Here is a 19,830-nt window from a genome sequence, read left to right on the forward strand (position 1 = left end):
GAGGAGGGTGGATAAAAGATGAGTTCTTGCGATGGTTGCTTTAGTGTGTTTAGTCATAAAGTGTTTGTTCCTGTAGAAGAGTTCAAGTTTTTTATTAACTTTCTTGATGGTTTGTGCTATGTGGATGTTGAACCTCAGGTTATTGTCTATTTCCACACCTAGCAGTTTAGTGTGCGTGGTTGGACTGATTTGAATGTTTTCTTTAGAGTAGATGTTGAAATAACTATTTTTAGGGGTGGAGATCTGCCTGGGCTGAAAAGAATTAGCTTGTTTTTTTGGGGATTAAGAAGAAGTTTGATGTTAGTGAACCAAGTTTCGGCTAGGGTGAAAGTATTTTGGGTTAGGGTTTGTAGTTCACTTAGGGTGAGGGGCAGCACATATAATGGTGGTGTCATCTGCGTATTGTACTACTGAGGCAGTGGGTGAGAATGAATAGATCTTGTTAGTAAATAAAGAGAACAGCAAAGGGCCAAGGATGGATCCTTGAGGGACTCCTATGGTAACTGCTAACAGGGGGGGCAGTTGTCGCTGCCCTAGGAGTGCTTGCTGATGGACAGATAAGTAGCTGATGAACCATGATGTAGTTGGGGGACTTATATTTAGGGTAGATAAAGTTTCAAGAAGCATACTGTGATTTACCATGTCAAAGGCTTTTGATAAGTCTAAGAATATGGAAGAAACAAATAGACCCTATGGTGGTTAACTATATTGGTGAATGATAGTAATGCTGTGATGGTGCTGTGGGAAGGTCTAAAGCCATGCTGGGATATGGAGAATAGGTTGTTATTTTGGAGGTACTGCATTAGTTGAGTATGAAAACTCTTTCTAATATTTTTGAAAGTGATGATAGGATTGGTATTGGGTGATAGTTGGTGAGCTCTAAGGAGTTACCTCCTCTGTGCAGTGGAATAATATGTGATGTTTTCCATGAGGTGGGAACTTTGCATTCTAATAGAGATCTATTTATGACAATAGAGACAGGATAGGCTATAGCTTCAGCTGATATGAAGGAAGTCTGCTGGTAGCATAGCAGCTGCTAGAATGGTTGGTTTAAGTTTCCTAAGGAGTTTAGAAATTGTCTTGGTGGACACGAAGTGAAGGTGAAAATTGGGGGTATTGTTTTGTATATTGGGGTGGGTTGGGTAGTTATTGGTGAGGGGCTGCTAATGTTATTTTGGGCATTGGCAAGGGTCTGGACTGTTTCGATAAAGAATTTGTTAAATTGAGTAGGAATGTTTTCATGGTTATTTGGTAGCACAGGGGTTGGAGTAGTGGATTTTCCTGGGTGTAGTATACCATTTACTGTGGCACAGAATTTTTGGGGGTTAAGAGCATATTTTTCTTGCATATTTTTATAGTAGCTAGATTTGTCTAGTTTGATTTGTTTTTTAGCTTTGTTATGGAGCTCTAGATAGTTTTGTCTCAAAGTAGTGGTTTGCAGCAAAAAAGAGGGCAGTAGACACTGCTGAAGCTAGCCGAAAAACAAACACCAGAACCGCAAACAAAAATCTTTGGCTAAACACTATGGCTTGTTCCCTGCAGAAAACACACTTATAGTAGTCAAGTGTATAGACGAAACAAACACTTTATTCAATGAATGAACCGAAACGATAAGTGCTTTCGGCTCTATTAGCCTTCTTCAGATCGTAATAAAACAATCATCTGAACAATTTGAAAAGCAAGTAGCAGCCAATCACATTCATTGTTCAAACTTGTGAACCAATAAAAAACATTACCTATCATCTAAAACTTTCATTTACACACAAACCTATAATGGATCACTTAAAAAACAATAGACCAGTGGCTAAAGGGTGGGGGGGGGGGGAGGGAGTTAAAACATAGGAAGTACATATAAAATTATTAATAACACATACATAAGTCAATAGAAGTCTTCTGATTCCCATAAGTAGTTCCTGCTTAGGTAACAAATTGTCTCTTGAATAGCAGTGCCATAGAGACAAAAATCAAATAGTTTCTGCATCAAACCATAAAGTCGGAATACCATTATAAGTTGTTATAGTACACAAAACCTTCAGATCAATCATTTCATTGAACGAACGCATTAGACAAATGACTAGTAAGGGGTGGAGTTCGAGCAGACAAAAACAACGAAAAACACACCTCCTTTGCCAAAACTTGGGTATACTAAACAACTGGCACTGGTAGTTACAAAGATTGGGAAAGTTTAGTTAAATCCATCAAATCAAGAATACCTTTAATGCCTTGGTAAAGCATATATCTTCTGTACCAGGACATTCATTTACATTTAATGTTTTACAGTTGTTACCTATAAGTAAGAGAAAGGGTGACTATAAGAACAGGATAGAGAATGCAGAGGCTAATTGGATTGTGAAACTGCAGGCAGATAAACTGCCGGGGATTAATGCATCTGTACCTTTAAAACCAGTTCTAAAAAAGAAAAGCATATATCAGCAATTGTTGCTGTTCTATGGTTGGTTGATTGATTATTGTTCTAGTATATAATGAATACACATGTGATGATGTTTTTTATGGATCTGAAGAAGCACTACGTGTGAAAGCGCTTATCCTTTGTATTAAAAGTTTTTTATCTTATCAGCTCTGGTGGACATTTGCTTTTTTTGCTGCTTGAACATATATTTAAGATTTTTAAGAAGGTTGTGTTAAGGTATTCAATGGCTTTGTCTAGAGATAGTTGTTTCAGGGGAGTCCAGTTGCAGCTTTTTGGTGCATTGATGAAGTCAGTAGCTATAAAGGTCTTTTTGTTATGAACTACTCTGAGGATAGGTTGGCTTCATGATAGAACTAAATCCATAAAAGGGAAGTCACCCCCGATCATTATTAGTAAAAAAATACGAGCACTCATAAAATCAACTAAGGCCAATTTTGAGAGAAAAATTGCCATGGATTCAAAGGACAATCATAAGGCCTTTTTCAGCTATGTTAGGAACCTGGGTGGAAACTCCCAGATATGCTCAGAATTAGTCCAAAATGATACAAAAATCACTGAACCCACAGACATTGCCAACATACTGGCAGACAGGTTCAGTGCAAACTTTACCCCCCTCTCCCCCCCTAAAGGAGAGATAACTATCCCAGCCGAGTGTAGCCTCCCGGACATCTCAAATGCGCAGGTGAAAGCTGCTCTCTCTAAAGCTAAAAACACAGCATCAATGGGACCGGATGGTGTCCCCGGCTGTGTGCTACACGAGCTAAATGAGGAATTAAACCCGCACATAAGGCAGCTGTTTAATCTCAGCCTTACCACAGGATACGTGCCCAAGGAGTGGCATACGGCAACTGTTGTCCCACTCCACAAAGGCGGTGCCTCTAGGGACCCTGGTAATTACCGCCCCATAAGCTTAACAAGTCTAGTCTGCAAAGCTATGGAGAGGATCATAATGGAGCTCATAAACAAAGATATAGGGGACTTGCAGACATTGGACCCGACCCAGTTTGGCTTTGTCAAGGGAAGATCCTGCCTTTTGAACTTGGTCGACTTCTTCGAAACAGTCACCAAGGCCATTGATGAGGGAAAGGCAGTCCATACAGCCTACCTTGACCTTGCAAAGGCTTCGACACAATACCCCACTCGGTATTGTAGAAAAACTTACCAGCTTAAATGTAAACCCATATGTCACAAGATGGGTTGCAAACTGGCTTAAGGACAGAACCCACAGGGTTAGAGTTGCTGGCGCTGTGTCAGACTCCAAGCCGGTCACAAGTGGTGTCCCACAGGGCTCGGTCCTTGGCCCCTATTGTTTGGCATCTACTTCTCAGAAGTACAGGCCAACATAGGAGGACTTTGGCTGACAAAGTTTGCAGGCGACTGCAAACTGGGCCATAGTGTAAAGTGCATCAGACACGGATATCCTTCAGAAGGGACTCACGGAAACAGATAGCTGGTGCCAGAGCCATGGCCTGAAGTTAAACGCCAAAAATGTATAGTCATACCCTTCGGGAAAAACAAGGTAACCCCAAGCTACCATATAGGTGGCAATCCACTAAGCACAGAAGAGGTTATCAGGGACCTGGGGACCCAGGTTGACAGTGGCCTTTCTTTGACACTCACATTGCTAAAGTGGTTAGAAAGACCTTCTACATTGCCCACCTGATCATGAAGGGATTCACATCCAGATCTAGTGAGGTTATTGTTCCCCTGTACTCTTCACTTATCAGACCAATGATCAAGTACAATGCCCCATTCAGGATGTATCTCACCCGACATCTGCAGCAATTGGAGAGACCCCAAAAGTTCCTCACCAAAAGGATAAAGGGAATCCAAAATCTGTCATATGCTGCCAGATTGAAGAAACTCCAGCTCTATTCAGTCGCATACCGTCTGCTCAGAGGTGACATGTGCCTGACATACAAGGCCATGTCCAACCCAGAATTAATGGACATGCTCCACCTCAAAAAATCCAAATCCACCAAAACCACTAGAGCAAGCGACTTAAACCTTAGCACGGATATAAATAGGACGTGCTGGAGGGATAGATTTATCACTCAGAGACTCCCTATGCTGTGGAATAAAATCCCGGTCCATGTGAGGTAGAGCACCTCGCTGACTCTGTTCAAGAGAAATCTAGACCTGTGGATGGGAGATCGTAGGTTTACCCCGGGAATCATCTCTGTGTCACTGCTGGACAGAGGCACAACAAACTAATGGGCACAGTATTTTTTCATATAAGGGGTGGCGTAAGCCACAAAAATTTGGGCTAGGCTTATAAATGCCTTAGGGCAGATAGCCTAGTATAAACCTATGAACTTATGAACCTATGATGGTTTGGGATATATATATATATATATATATATATATATATATATATATATATATATATATATATATATATATATATGTTATTTTTCTTCACCAGGTTGCTCTGACAGTCATCCAGCCAGCTGAAGCCCCCCTCACCTCCATACCAGAGACCACTCTCTAATAAATGGACAATTGATAGTGGGATAACACTTAACTGTTGCTGGATTGTGGGATAACACAGGCTGGTTCTGGTAACATCATCGTCTGTGAACCTTGTAATTTTTTTTCTTTACTCTAACTCCCTTCTCCCATGATACCTGGACAACTGGGATTCTCAAGGTACTGGCAGCTGGCACGTGCAGGCTTCCATGAATGGTGAGCCCTGGCTACAGATTATAGAGAAGCAGCAGACTGTTTGCCCTCCTAGAATGGGCATAGGTTCATAGGTTCATAGGTTCATACTAGGCTATCTGCCCGAGGGCATTTATAAGCCTAGCCATAGTTTTGTGGCTTACGCCACCCCTTAGTTTGGAGAAACTATGCCCATTATTTAGCTGTGCCTCTGTCGAGCAGTGACACTGAGGTAACCCCTGGGGTGTATCTGCGATCTCCCATCCATTGGTCAAGATTCCTCTTGAACAAGGCCAGCGAGGTGCTCTGCCTCACATAAACCGGGATTTTGTTCCACAGCATAGGGAGTCTTTGGGTGATGAATCTATCCCTCCAGCACGTCCTATTAATAACCGTGTCGAGGTTTAAGTCACCCGCCCTTGTGGCTCTGAGGGATCTAGATTTTGTGAGATGAAGCATATTCATCAAATCTGGGTGTGACATGGCCTTGTATGTCAGGCATAGGTCACCTCTGAGTAAGCGATGCAACTGAATATAACTGGAGTTCTTTCAGTCGTGCAGCATAAGACAGATTTTTGAGACCCTTTATCCTTTTGGTGAGGAACTTTTGTGGCCTCTCCAGCTGCTGCAAGTGTCGGGTCAGATACATTCCGAATGGGGCATTGTACTCGATCATTGGTCTGATGAGTGATGAGTATAGGGAGACTATGACTTCCCTTGATCTAGATGTGAATCCCTTCATGATAAGGTGGGCAATGTAGAAGGTCTTCCTAACTACTTTAGCAATATGAGTGTCGAATGAAAGGCTACTGTCAACCTGGGTTCCCAGGTCCCTAATAACTTCTTCGGTGTTCAGGGGATTGCCACCTATATGGTAGCTAGGGGTAACCTTATTTTTCCCGAAGGGTATGACTATGCATTTCTTGGCATTTAACTTGAGGCCATGGCTCTGGCACCAGTTATCTGTTTCTGTGAGACCGTTCTGAAGGATATCTGTGTCGGATGTGTTCTCAACTACGGCGCCCAGTTTGCAGTCATCTGCGAACTTTGTCAGCCATAACCCTCCTGTGTTTGCTTGTACTTCAGAAAAGTAGATGCCAAACAAGAGTGGGCCCAGGACTGAGCCCTGTGGGACACCACTTGTGACAGGCTTAGAGTCTGACATGGCGCCAGCAACTCTGACCCTGTGGGTTCTGTCACTCAGCCAGTTTGCAACCCATCTTGTAATGTATGGGTTTACATTTAAGTTGATGAGTTTTTCAATGATACCCAAGTGGGGTATTGTATCAAAAGCCTTCGCCAGGTCTAGGTAGGCTGTATGGACTGCCTTTCCCTCGTCAATGGCCTTGGTGACCGTTTCAAAAAAGTCAACCAAGTTTAAAAGGCATGATCTGCCTTTGACAAAGCCAAACTGGGTTGGATCCAAAGTCTGCAAATTCCCTATGTCTTTATTTATGAGATCCATTATGATCCTTTCCAGGGCTTTGCAGATCAAGCTTGTCAAGCTAATGGGATGGTAATTTCCAGGGTCGGTGGAGGCACCGCCTTTGTGGAGTGGGACCACAGTCGCTGTGCGCCACTCCCTGGGTACGTATCTGGAGGTGAGACTAAGATTAAACAGCTGTCCTAACCGTGGGTTTAATTCCTCATTGAGTTCATGGAGAACTCAGCCGGGGACACCATCAGGTCCCATGGATGCTGTGTTCTTTGCCTTGGAGAGAGCAGTTCTCACCTGAGCGTTGGAGATGTTTGGGGGGCTACAATCATTTGGTATAGATATCTCTTCTTTAGGCGGGGAGGGTGGGGAGAAGTTTGCACTGAACCTGTCAGCCAGTATGTTGGCAATGTCTGTAGGATCAGTAATCTTCACATCATTTTGAACTAATTCTGAGCATATCTGGGAGTTTCCTCCTAGGTTTCTGACATAGCTAAAGAATGCTTTATGGTTGTCTTTAGAGTCCTTAGCTATTTTTTTCTCAAAATTAGCTTTGGATGATTTTATGAGAGCTCTTAGCTTTTTACTTATAGTGATCAGCGGTGTCTTACCTTTTAAGGATTTTGCTCTATCTTGTAGTAAAAAACACTAGCAACTGGATAACACAGTCCAGATGGATGTACACCGGAACACACTGCTCGTACACCAGGAATAGATAAAGATGTTTAATAGATCCAAGCAAATAAAACAGAACAGGTTAAGCGCTTTCAACCGTGATACACAGTCTTCCTCAGAACAATAAATTAAGACAAAATAATCCAATTTATATCCTTCTAAATAGAATGATTAGATGACATAACTACCCCAGTAAACCGCCAAAATATTTAAAGGCATATTTATCCAATAAGCAGTCTTTATATTTGTTGATACTACATATTGCAATATTACAATAGTCAAGGCACTTATCATGTACATAAAATATACCCTCGAAATATATATGGAAGAAAGGAAAAAAAATGTTCTGAATATCATACAGATAATTTATCCTACTGATTCAAAATACGTATATAAGAATTGTAAATTAAAAACATGCCTACAAAATATATGTTTCTATAACAGACCAAATTCATGTATTGTCATTCAAAATGCAATAAATTGATAATAATAAATACTGTGTTTGACAAATAATATATATAAAACCTACTGAACATCCAAAACAGATATAATAAAATACAGTTGGATATGATTTTATGCAGAAATATAAAGCATAATATACAACATAATGTACTAAAATATCAGTACATCCTAAAAGAGAGGACAGATGATAATCACGAACACATTAAAAAAGGTTTGATGCTGATAAAATCATTCAAACCCGTTTTTCGGGTAGAATCAGTCAATATCTGCCATCTACTTTCTTTAAGGGCCAGTTCAATTTTCCAATTTCCTCCAAAGGGAGAAATGTACACCTGATCAATAATACTAAAATGGAAACTATGATCACTACCTTTGTCTGCTATGTGCCTATATAAGGCATTTTTGTTGTCGCACTTTTGTATCCTGTACTGGTGTTCGTACAGCCGTTTCTTTAACTGCCTCTCTGTTTTACCTATATAATGGGCGTTGCATAGTTTACAAAGGGCCACGTATACCACGCCCTTTGTTTCACAATTTCCCTTCAGACTTTTAATGTAGGTGCCATTAATGTCATTCAGCCTGAAGCCCTTATCCTGGTTGATATATCTACATTGTTTGCACCTACCACACTTTGTTGTTCCTCTATTGTCTTCTCTACACATGTTACCCCTGTTGATGCTGGCCCTTTCCAACAGGTTTTTTACGTTGGGAGCAGTCTTGTATACATATTTGGGGACTTTACCTAAAATCTCATCAGAATCAAGTGCTGCCAACAATTCCCAATGTCTGACAAGAATGTCAGTGATGATATGTGTAAAAGGTGTATACATAAGGACACATGCTCTTCCCCTGAATACATTCACATTATCCTTCTCCTTCATCATGCTGTAATTTCCCAAAATGGGAGTGTATGTTAATCCCCATTGACTCTGTACTTGATTGGTCACCTCCGTGACCATCCTTTCTGGATATCCACGATCCAAAAAAAGCTTTTTAAGTGTAGTGAGTTCTGACATCATGATGTCCCTGGTGGAGGACATCCTGGCTACTCTTATGCTTTGGCCTTTTAAGATGTTTTTAAAGACATGGGGGGGATGATTACTGGTGTAGTGAATGTAGTCGTTTGAAAAAGTGGGCTTCCTGAAGACTCTAGAAATGAAGCCCTCAAGGTTGTGACTGATAAGTGTGTCTAAATAGGATATTTCTTTACAATGGTGGCTATGGGTGAATGTTAAAAAATCTGTGGTTGAATTAAGATAGTTCATAAATTCATCTAACCTAGCCACCGAGGCGTTCCAAAGGATGAAGATGTCGTCAAGGTATCTTACATAATACATAATATCTGAATCAAACTGACTGTTAAACACAAATCTCGATTCCCATTCAAGCATGACCAGGTTAGCGTACATGGGGGCGCAAGCCGCCCCCATGGCAACTCCCCTGGTCTGCCTGAAAAATTCTCCCTGAAATGCCACAAAATTGTAGTCCAAAACCAGTCCCATCATATCGCAAATCAAGTTGATCTTGTCCCAGGTGAAACCTGAATGTTTGCGTAGACTACTGGCGAAAAATTCCAATCCTTGCTCTTTAGGGATACTAGAGAACAAGTCTTTAATGTCTATAGTAAGATATGTAATGTGAGCCTGCCATTTGTCCCTAGTTAAATCACCTAAAAATTTCCACGAGTCTTTCATGATGTGAGGAATGGAGTCATAAATATTCTTCAGCCATCGGTCAATCAACTGACCTATCTTAAAGGTCTTGGACCTAGATCCTGATACAATGGGCCGAAACGGGGGGTTGTCCAAAGATTTGTGGATCTTGGGTATCCCTACCATCTTGGCCAAGATGGGATAGTCAGTCTTCAAAAAAGTATAGGTGTCATTAGATATCCTGTTGTCAATCAAGTATTCCTCCAAACACAAGTCAATCCTTTTATGTCCAATAGAAATTTGGTTCAAAGATATACTCTCATAGTTACCCGACTCGTGTAGGAGGTTGTGTATGACATCATTATACTCTATGGTGTAAAAAACAACAGTCCCACCTCCCTTATCGGGCTTCATGATTCTGATGTCTCTGTTGCACATAAACTTTTTCAGACTTTCCCTCTCAGTCGGTGTAAGATTGTCATCATATGAAATCCTATCCTTTTTGATGTTCCTGTGTAAATGGTAAATATCATTGCATACCATGTTTTCATAGTTTAATATAGATGGATTGCTTACTGGTATATAAGTACTTTTTTTCTTTAAGTCAGTACCTGCTATGCCGATCACATTGCTAGCCTGATTGGAGTTGGTGTCAGCTTGTTTGTCAAATAAAACTGCAAGATTAAGCCTTCTACAATACATCTTCACCTCCTTGATGTTGTCTACTAAATTCATCCCAGTCATGGGAATGTATTTCATCCCCTTACTCAATAATTTAACAAAATCAGTATCAATTACAGTGTCTGTGTAATTGTAAACTTTATACCCTTCATTCACAATAACAGTGGGACGTTGAGTGTCAATACTGATGGCGGAACATACATTGTCAGAAGTACTCTCCACCCAGGTGTTCTCCTTGTTGTTTGGAGTTGTACTGTCTTCCACACTGACTTTATTAAAAGTACTTTCACAATTAGATGAAAGTTGTGTTGGAAGTGGACCATAAGACGAAGACTCATGGGGGTATGGGGGGAACACTGAAGTGGTAATTGAATGATTCACCTGCTTATTCCTCAGTGCCTCTGATGGTTTCTCACTAATAAAAGCCTCCCCCTCTACAGAAATGTCAGGGTGCTTAGCCTGTTTCTTCTTCAGTACCTCTGATAGTTTCTGGCTGGAAAAAACCTCCCCCCCTGAAAATTTTCTTCTCTAAAACCACTTTTGGACGGTTTCCTCCTGGTACGTTGCGTGTACTGATAATTGTCCACACTCCTGTTGACCGGCCAAATGTAAGCTCTATTATTCTTGTAAGAATCTAAATCACGTAAGATTTTATTGTGCTTCCTCTCAACAATACCTGATATCTTATGATCTGCCACGGTGTATTGTTTCTTATATAACTCCCTCCAATGGTCAAAGTCCGCGTGATTAATGATGGTTGAGTTCATACTCTCCACTTCTTTAGTTAATCTAACAAGCTTTTCATCATTATGTTTGAGCAACAGATTTATATAAGCTACACCAAAACCGTCAAATAAGTCATTGAATTCATTCATGGTGTTTGTCCCATAATCTATGCCCAAAGGTAGTTTGAAAAATCTTAAACCCTTGGGTACAACTTTGTGTTCAAGACATTTGGCTAAATAACTACAGTCTACCTTGGTGTTCTTTATAGCCACTAGTTTACGGCCAAAATCATAAATCAAATCTCTCACAGGCAGCTGTATCTCGTCAGCTTTACTAAATTTAGATTTAGATTTGCGTGTATAGTCCCCTTCATTATCAAAAAAATCAATGTTATCATCTAAAAACTGTTCCATTAATACATTTTTGTTCCCTTCCAAGTGCAAACATTCATGGTTGTTACATATACTAGTCTTATGTACAAAACCCATATTGCCTTGTTTAGCATAAACATTGTTGCAACACACACTAGGTGAACGCATTACGCACTCCTGACTGTGGGTTTCCGAGAGAGCTGAGAGACACGGATGGTGTCTCGGATGGCAATCGCAATTGTGGTATTTCCAACATTGACTTGCCAAACAGAGACAAAACTGTATACGACATGGGTTTGGATTTATTTATTCAGGAAGATGACCACTTTAATAATGAACGGTTGCAGAATGCTTCCGAACATGATTTTACTTTCGATTTTAGTGTAAGTAAGGCACGACGTGAGAAACAAAATGCAGGAGCTCGACCGAAGGACTCGTGCGTGGTTAAGACATATGGACATGGAAAACCCAAGAACACACTGGTTCCGAAAGGTATTACGTCTCAGACTGTTACACACAACACACCTAGTGTGTGTTGCAACAATGTTTATGCTAAACAAGGCAATATGGGTTTTGTACATAAGACTAGTATATGTAACAACCATGAATGTTTGCACTTGGAAGGGAACAAAAATGTATTAATGGAACAGTTTTTAGATGATAACATTGATTTTTTTGATAATGAAGGGGACTATACACGCAAATCTAAATCTAAATTTAGTAAAGCTGACGAGATACAGCTGCCTGTGAGAGATTTGATTTATGATTTTGGCCGTAAACTAGTGGCTATAAAAAACACCAAGGTATACTGTAGTTATTTAGCCAAATGTCTTGAACACAAAGTTGTACCCAAGGGTTTAAGATTTTTCAAACTACCTTTGGGCATAGATTATGGGACAAACACCATGAATGAATTCAATGACTTATTTGACAGTTTTGGTGTAGCTTATATAAATCTGTTGATCAAACATAATGATGAAAAGCTTGTTAGATTAACTAAAGAAGTGGAGAGTATGAACTCAACCATCATTAATCACGCGGACTTTGACCATTGGAGGGAGTTATATAAGAAACAATACACCGTGGCAGATCATAAGATATCAGGTATTGTTGAGAGGAAGCACAATAAAATCTTATGTGATTTAGATTCTTACAAGAATAATAGAGCTTACATTTGGCCGGTCAACAGGAGTGTGGACAATTATCAGTACACGCAACGTACCAGGAGGAAACCGTCCAAAAGTGGTTTTAGAGAAGAAAAATTTCAGGGGGGGAGGTTTTTTCCAGCCAGAAACTATCAGAGGTACTGAAGAAGAAACAGGCTAAGCACCCTGACATTTCTGTAGAGGGGGAGGCTTTTATTAGTGAGAAACCATCAGAGGCACTGAGGAATAAGCAGGTGAATCATTCAATTACCACTTCAGTGTTCCCCCCATACCCCCATGAGTCTTCGTCTTATGGTCCACTTCCAACACAACTTTCGTCTAATTGTGAAAGTACTTTTAATAAAGTCAGTGTGGAAGACAGTACAACTCCAAACAACAAGGAGAACACCTGGGTGGAGAGTACTTCTGACAATCTATGTTCCACCATCAGTATTGACACTCAACGTCCCACTATTATTGTGAATGAAGGGTATAAAGTTTACAATTACACAGACACTGTAATTGATACTGATTTTGTTAAATTATTGAGTAAGGGGATGAAATACATTCCCATGACTGGGATGAATTTAGTAGACAACATCAAGGAGGTGAAGATGTATTGTAGAAGGCTTAATCTTGCAGTTTTATTTGACAAACAAGCTGACACCAACTCCAATCAGGCTAGCAATGTGATCGGCATAGCAGGTACTGACTTAAAGAAAAAAAGTACTTATATACCAGTAAGCAATCCATCTATATTAAACTATGAAAACATGGTATGCAATGATATTTACCATTTACACAGGAACATCAAAAAGGATAGGATTTCATATGATGACAATCTTACACCGACTGAGAGGGAAAGTCTGAAAAAGTTTATGTGCAACAGAGACATCAGAATCATGAAGCCTGATAAGGGAGGTGGGGCTGTTGTTTTTTACACCATAGAGTATAATGATGTCATACACAACCTCCTACACGAGTCGGGTAACTATGAGAGTATATCTTTGAACCAAATTTCTATTGGACATAAAAGGATTGACTTGTGTTTGGAGGAATACTTGATTGACAACAGGATATCTAATGACATCTATACTTTTTTGAAGACTGACTATCCCATCTTGGCCAAGATGGTAGGGATACCCAAGATCCACAAATCTTTGGACAACCCCCTGTTTCAGCCCATTGTATCAGGATCTAGGTCCAAGACCTTTAAGATAGGTCAGTTGATTGACCGATGGCTGAAGAATATTTATGACTCCATTCCTCACATCATGAAAGACTCGTGGAGATTTTTAGGTGATTTAACTAGGGACAAATGGCAGGCTCACATTACATATCTTACTATAGACATTAAAGACTTGTTCTCTAGTATCCCTAAAGAGCAAGGATTGGAATTTTTCGCCAGTAGTCTACGCAAATATTCAGGTTTCACCTGGGACAAGATCAACTTGATTTGCGATATGATGGGACTGGTTTTGGACTACAATTTTGTGGCATTTCAGGGAGAATTTTTCAGGCGGACCAGGGGAGTTGCCATGGGGGCGGCTTGCGCCCCCATGTACGCTAACCTGGTCATGCTTGAATGGGAATCGAGATTTGTGTTTAACAGTCAGTTTGATTCAGATATTACGTATTATGTAAGATACCTTGATGACATCTTCATCTTTTGGAACGCCTCGGTGGCTAGGTTAGATTAATTTATGAACTATCTTAATTCAACCACAGATTTTTTAACATTCAGCCATAGCCACCATTGTAAAGAAATATCCTATTTAGACACACTTATCAGTCACAACCTTGAGGGCTTCATTTCTAGAGTCTTCAGGAAGCCCACTTTTTCAAACGACTACATTCACTACACCAGTAATCATCCCCCCCATGTCTTTAAAAACATCTTAAAAGGCCAAAGCATAAGAGTAGCCAGGATGTCCTCCACCAGGGACATCATGATGTCAGAACTCACTACACTTAAAAAGCTTTTTTTGGATCGTGGATATCCAGAAAGGATGGTCATGGAGGTGACCAATCAAGTACAGAGTCAATGGGGATTAACATACACTCCCATTTTGGGAAATTACAGCATGATGAAGGAGAAGGATAATGTGAATGTATTCAGGGGAAGAGCATGTGTCCTTATGTATACACCTTTTACACATATCATCACTGACATTCTTGTCAGACATTGGGAATTGTTGGCAGTACTTGATTCTGATGAGATTTTAGGTAAAGTCCCCAAATATGTATACAAGACTGCTCCCAACGTAAAAAACCTGTTGGAAAGGGCCAGCATCAACAGGGGTAACATGTGTAGAGAAGACAATAGAGGAACAACAAAGTGTGGTAGGTGCAAACAATGTAGATATATCAACCAGGATAAGGGCTTCAGGCTGAATGACATTAATGGCACCTACATTAAAAGTCTGAAGGGAAATTGTGAAACAAAGGGTGTGGTATACGTGGTCCTTTGTAAACTATGCAATGCCCATTATATAGGTAAAACAGAGAGGCAGTTAAAGAAACGGCTGTACGAACACCAGTACAGGATACAAAAGTGCGACAACAAAAATGCCTTATATAGGCACATAGCAGACAAAGGTAGTGATCATAGTTTCCATTTTAGTATTATTGATCAGGTGTACATTTCTCCCTTTGGAGGAAATTGGAAAATTGAACTGGCCCTTAAAGAAAGTAGATGGCAGATATTGACTGATTCTACCCGAAAACCGGGTTTGAATGATTTTATCAGCATCAAACCTTTTTTAATGTGTTCGTGATTATCATCTGTCCTCTCTTTTAGGATGTACTGATATTTTAGTACATTATGTTTTATATTATGCTTTATATTTCTGCATAAAATCATATCCAACTGTATTTTATTATATCTGTTTTGGATGTTCAGTAGGTTTTATATATATTATTTGTCAAACACAGTATTTATTATTATCAATTTATTGCATTTTGAATGACAATACATGAATTTGGTCTGTTATAGAAACATATATTTTGTAGGCATGTTTTTAATTTACAATTCTTATATAATGATTTTGAATCAGTAGGATAAATTATCTGTATGATATTCAGAACATTTTTTTTCCTTTCTTCCATATATATTTCGAGGGTATATTTTATGTACATGATAAGTGCCTTGACTACTGTAATATTGCAATATGTAGTATCAACAAATATAAAGACTGCTTATTGGATAAATATGCCTTTAAATATTTTGGCGGTTTACTGAGGTAGTTATGTCATCTAATCATTCTATTTAGAAGGATATAAATTGGATTATTTTGTCTTAATTTATTGTTCTGAGGAAGACTGTGTATCACGGTTGAAAGCGCTTAACCTGTTCTGTTTTATTTGCGTGGATCTATTAAACATCTTTATCTATTCCTGGTGTACGAGCAGTGTGTTCCGGTGTACATCCATCTGGACTGTGTTATCCTATCTTGTAGTAGCTTTCTCCTTTTATTGTAGAGTTTGTTTATGGCTTGGGTCCACCAGACTGGACGCTTGCCTTTGGTACAAAGAGTCTTTGTTTTGCTTGGGATTGCCTGATCCATGCAGGCCTGATCCGGGCAGATTGGCATTAGCCATTCAGTCATACCCTCTCCAGTTGCCTCATCCATGACTCAGGCCACTAGGTCATAGTCAGGGTTTCATTCCTTTATATCATGGAGCTGGCCACCTGAGTATTTGACTTCATAGGCAAGATTTGATTTGACCTAAATGATACTGCTGTCATGATTCCAGCTAGGATTCGCAGACATATAGTGCAGTGCTAAGCTGTACATGTGGAGCTCATGCACAGGGCATGAGCGAGCCATAGGCAATGCTGATACATGTCTGATTACCAGCAGTGCACAGGCACTCAGTACTTGTCTACAAACCCCAGCCTACATGTACATCAATATTACATGATGATGATAAGTTCATTTACAGCTGTCATTATTAACTTGTTCATGTGCACGACAATGTGCATGCCACATCTTAATGTATATGTACTTCTCTTTTTAATATTCTGCAGGGAAAATAAAGATCCACGATATATTAGCATGTGGCTTTTTGCATGAATTAGTGAAGGTAAGTAAATGTTTTCGTTGCTGTATATACTGTTAACTGTTAAACTCTCCTGGTTATTCTGACCTAGTGTTTTTCTTCTTCTAGTTGAAGGATGACAAAGATCTCTCCGAAACAGATCAAGAATTAAACTGGTTTTCACTTACTTCTGCTTTGAAAGTCTGTGGTAAGTAAAAAATTCTTTAGCCTGAATATGTGCTCATGGATTGAACTTCTGTACTGTGTATCAGGGAATATTCAGATACTTAATACGTTCTGGAACAGTTATAGATAGCCCTTGTGACACAAACCATTTCATTGATTTTCAACACGCTCTCATCCATTCAGTACAGAATATTCAAGCAATGCAAACTTGTTACTAACAGCTTTATTTCTCTCCTGTTTTTTTTCATTTGTGCAAATAGCTAAGGAGTAATGCGTTTATAATTTAAAGTATAACATGCTTCACCACAGACTATGGATTTTAGCTTACTTCTAAAAAGGAGCACATTTAGCAGTAGCCACAAACAAGCACGCAGTAAGTTTGCATGAACTCATATAGACCAGCAGATGAGGAAGAAAAAAAAACATAAAACACAGGTTCCTCGTTTATTGGGTGAAGCATTTTCTTTAGGGTTGAGTTTCTAATGAACCTTTAAAGAAACAGACTGGAGCAACTGAAGCTCCATTTACTACAAATTGTTATGATCAGGCTTCTCAATCAGCTCCTGATGGAGCGCAACATCACTTAAATGGATTGATACATAGACAGCATGTGTTTTTCACCCTCATTATTGTTCTTGTACTATATAGGTTTATTAAGGTTGTTAATAAAATAAAAATGAACAGGTGTGAAGAGAACCAGTTAACTGAAACAAATAAGAAGCAGCAGAACTTATAAACAGCAGTTCTTACATAACCACTATTGCTACTTTAACAGTATTCCTGTGTTTTGGGATCTTCTGCAGCTTTTTACCATCAAGCGAGTTAAAACAGTTTCAGCAATCTATGAGAGCCAGTAGAGAGCATTTGTCTGTTAGTGTTAAGCTTGTTTATATTACCACCATTTGTTATATTGCACCGTTGGCTTAACTGTGGTTAAACTTGCTGTGCATTTTCTATTTTCTCTCTTTAGTGTCCAAGCTTTTTTACTGTAACATGATTTCACCCTTTCTAAACAAAGCAAATTTGTGTTTATTTATAAATCTATAGTGGTAATTTTGAACACGAACTTTTCTTTCATCTCGACACTTTCATCTAATTTCTAGAAAAATATTTAAAGCTCGATAAGGATCGTATTGGAACACTTAGTAAAGCTGAATTTTCACGCTACGGAAAAGGAACTTTCTCAAAAGTGTTTCTGGGCAGAGTCTTCCAGGAGCGTGTCACTGGTGCTGGGGAAATGGTAAGAATGTATACTCTTACTTGTAAATCCTTGCAAAATTTGCTTTACTAGTGAGGAGAGGTGCACACTTGAACAGTGTAACAGCAAGTTGGACAGGTTCCTTTTCTGCTGTTTAAATCAAACTTTTTATTTTTCATACAAATTAAGCTTGCACAGTGTGCTGTAACAGCTGTACTTAGGGAGCCTTTTAATTTTCCTCTCAAGGTCAGTGTTGTATCTTTGCACCATTCTGAGAGAAATACTGTCTTGTTATGTGGATACCTCTTTGTTGTTTCACATATATGTACAAGACCAACTTGTATTCATTCCCATTGTTTCTTCATATAATAAGTTGAAAGAAAACGTGCAAACACAAATGTATTTATTTAGTGTAGACCTTGTCAATAAATAAGGGAACATCCTAGCCACAAATGCCTGCTTGCAAGGGTGACATGGGTCTTTGATTTCATTAAGTAACTTACTCATAACCACACAACATGTTAGCAGAGACTCTGCAAAACAGTCAAGTTAAAAGGATGTAGTTTGTATGTAGTGTGTTTAATCCCCTGAGCTCTAAATCAGCTTGCAGGGTGTTACAGCTCTTAAAAATCAGATCCTTTTTCACCTCAAATTGAAACTCTGTCGTAGCTTTATAAATTAAAAGCTTATATAGTTTTTCTGTTCTGTGCTTTAGGATTACAAGACCTACTTGGATTTTATCCTTGCTTTGAAAGACAGGACACAGCCAGCATCACTTCATTACATGTTCCGACTCCTGGACATCGAAGGCAAAGGCAGTCTGAATGCCTTCTCCCTAAATTACTTCTATAAAGTAAGTCTGACACGGATTTCTGTTTAGGTTGTCTTAATCTCATTTATTTTGTTGTTTTTAAATGTTTTGGCCCATTTAGCCATGAAGACCATCTGAAAAGATCATTGCCTCTCCTTCCCCTCCTCCCGCCTTCTCTGACTGATTGGCTTACCTCTTGAACTGAAGCTGACAAGAAGGCCAGGACTGGCACCACATTAATACCTTCTTCTGGGGTGAGGTATCATGGTGTCATGACTGCCTGTAATCCACTCTGACAGCATGGATTTAATTGGTATGGCCTATATATCCTACAGAAAGGCCTCACTGAGACCAATGCCAAAAAATGCATCGTCATTCCCTTTAGGAAAACTCAGTTCCTACTAATTACCACATTGACAGGACCCCCCTGAACACTGAAGGCATTATAAGAGATTTTTGGACACAGGTTGACAGCAACCTCTCCTTCGACCACCACATTGCTACTGTGGTCAGAAAGTCCTTCTATGTGGCACACCTCATTACCAAGGATTTTGAATTCAGGAAGAAAGAGGTCATCATTTCTCTACTCTTCCCTGACTAGACCAATCATAGAGTATAATGCCTCGTTTGGCATGTACCTCACTAGACATCTGCAACAGCTGGAGAGGCCACAAAAGTACCTCACAAAGAGGATCCTAGGCCTTAAACATATGTCCTACATGGACAGACTCAAAAAACTCCAGCTATGCTCTGTCTCATATCGTCTACTAAGAGGCGATCTCTGCTTGACTTACAAAGCCATGCCTGACCCAGCTCTGCTAGAAATGCTACATGTAAAGCAATCCAAATCCTTCCACACCACACGCTGCAGAGACCTCAAACTCATAACCACAATCAACAGAACATGTTGGATGGACAGGTTCATAGCCCAGTGACTGCCCATGCTCTAGAATAGACTTCCCATATATGTCAAGCAGAGCACCTCACTGGCCCTCTTCAATAGAAATCTTCATGAGTGGATCGGAAATAGAAAGTTCACCCCGGGGATCACTCCAGTGGCTCTAACTTGATAGAGGCACTGGGAACTAACGTCGGGCGGCACAATGCCAGGGTACTTCTATGGGCTAGGCTTGTAAAAGCTCCAGGGCATTAGCCTAGTACACACCTATGAACCTATATATCCCCTGAGTGGAGAGGTATGCAATAATGTGTACATGCATTCACAAAAGCATCTGCCCATGAAGAGTTGATATTTGCCACACGCATGCACACACACATGCACACACACACACACACACACACACACACACACACACACACACACACACACACACACACACACATGCACAAACACA

At 39.8% G+C, this 19,830-nt stretch overlaps 1 protein-coding gene across 1 annotated transcript in view; it reads left to right on the forward strand.

Annotated features, from left to right (window-relative positions):
• LOC122788719 (serine/threonine-protein phosphatase 2A regulatory subunit B'' subunit gamma-like) overlaps positions 1-19,830 on the forward strand; it is a 231,572-nt gene that overhangs the window by 186,599 nt on the left and 25,143 nt on the right. Inside the window, exons 9-12 of the mRNA XM_044055609.1 lie at positions 16,270-16,325; positions 16,410-16,488; positions 17,570-17,706; positions 18,380-18,517. Coding sequence (XP_043911544.1) covers positions 16,270-16,325; positions 16,410-16,488; positions 17,570-17,706; positions 18,380-18,517 — 410 coding nt within the window. The remainder of the gene's footprint in view (positions 1-16,269; positions 16,326-16,409; positions 16,489-17,569; positions 17,707-18,379; positions 18,518-19,830) is intronic.

This window comes from Protopterus annectens, chromosome 14.part0, assembly GCF_019279795.1.
Source record: "Protopterus annectens isolate FY-2018-M chromosome 14.part0, PAN1.0, whole genome shotgun sequence".
Lineage (NCBI taxonomy): Eukaryota > Metazoa > Chordata > Ceratodontiformes > Protopteridae > Protopterus > Protopterus annectens.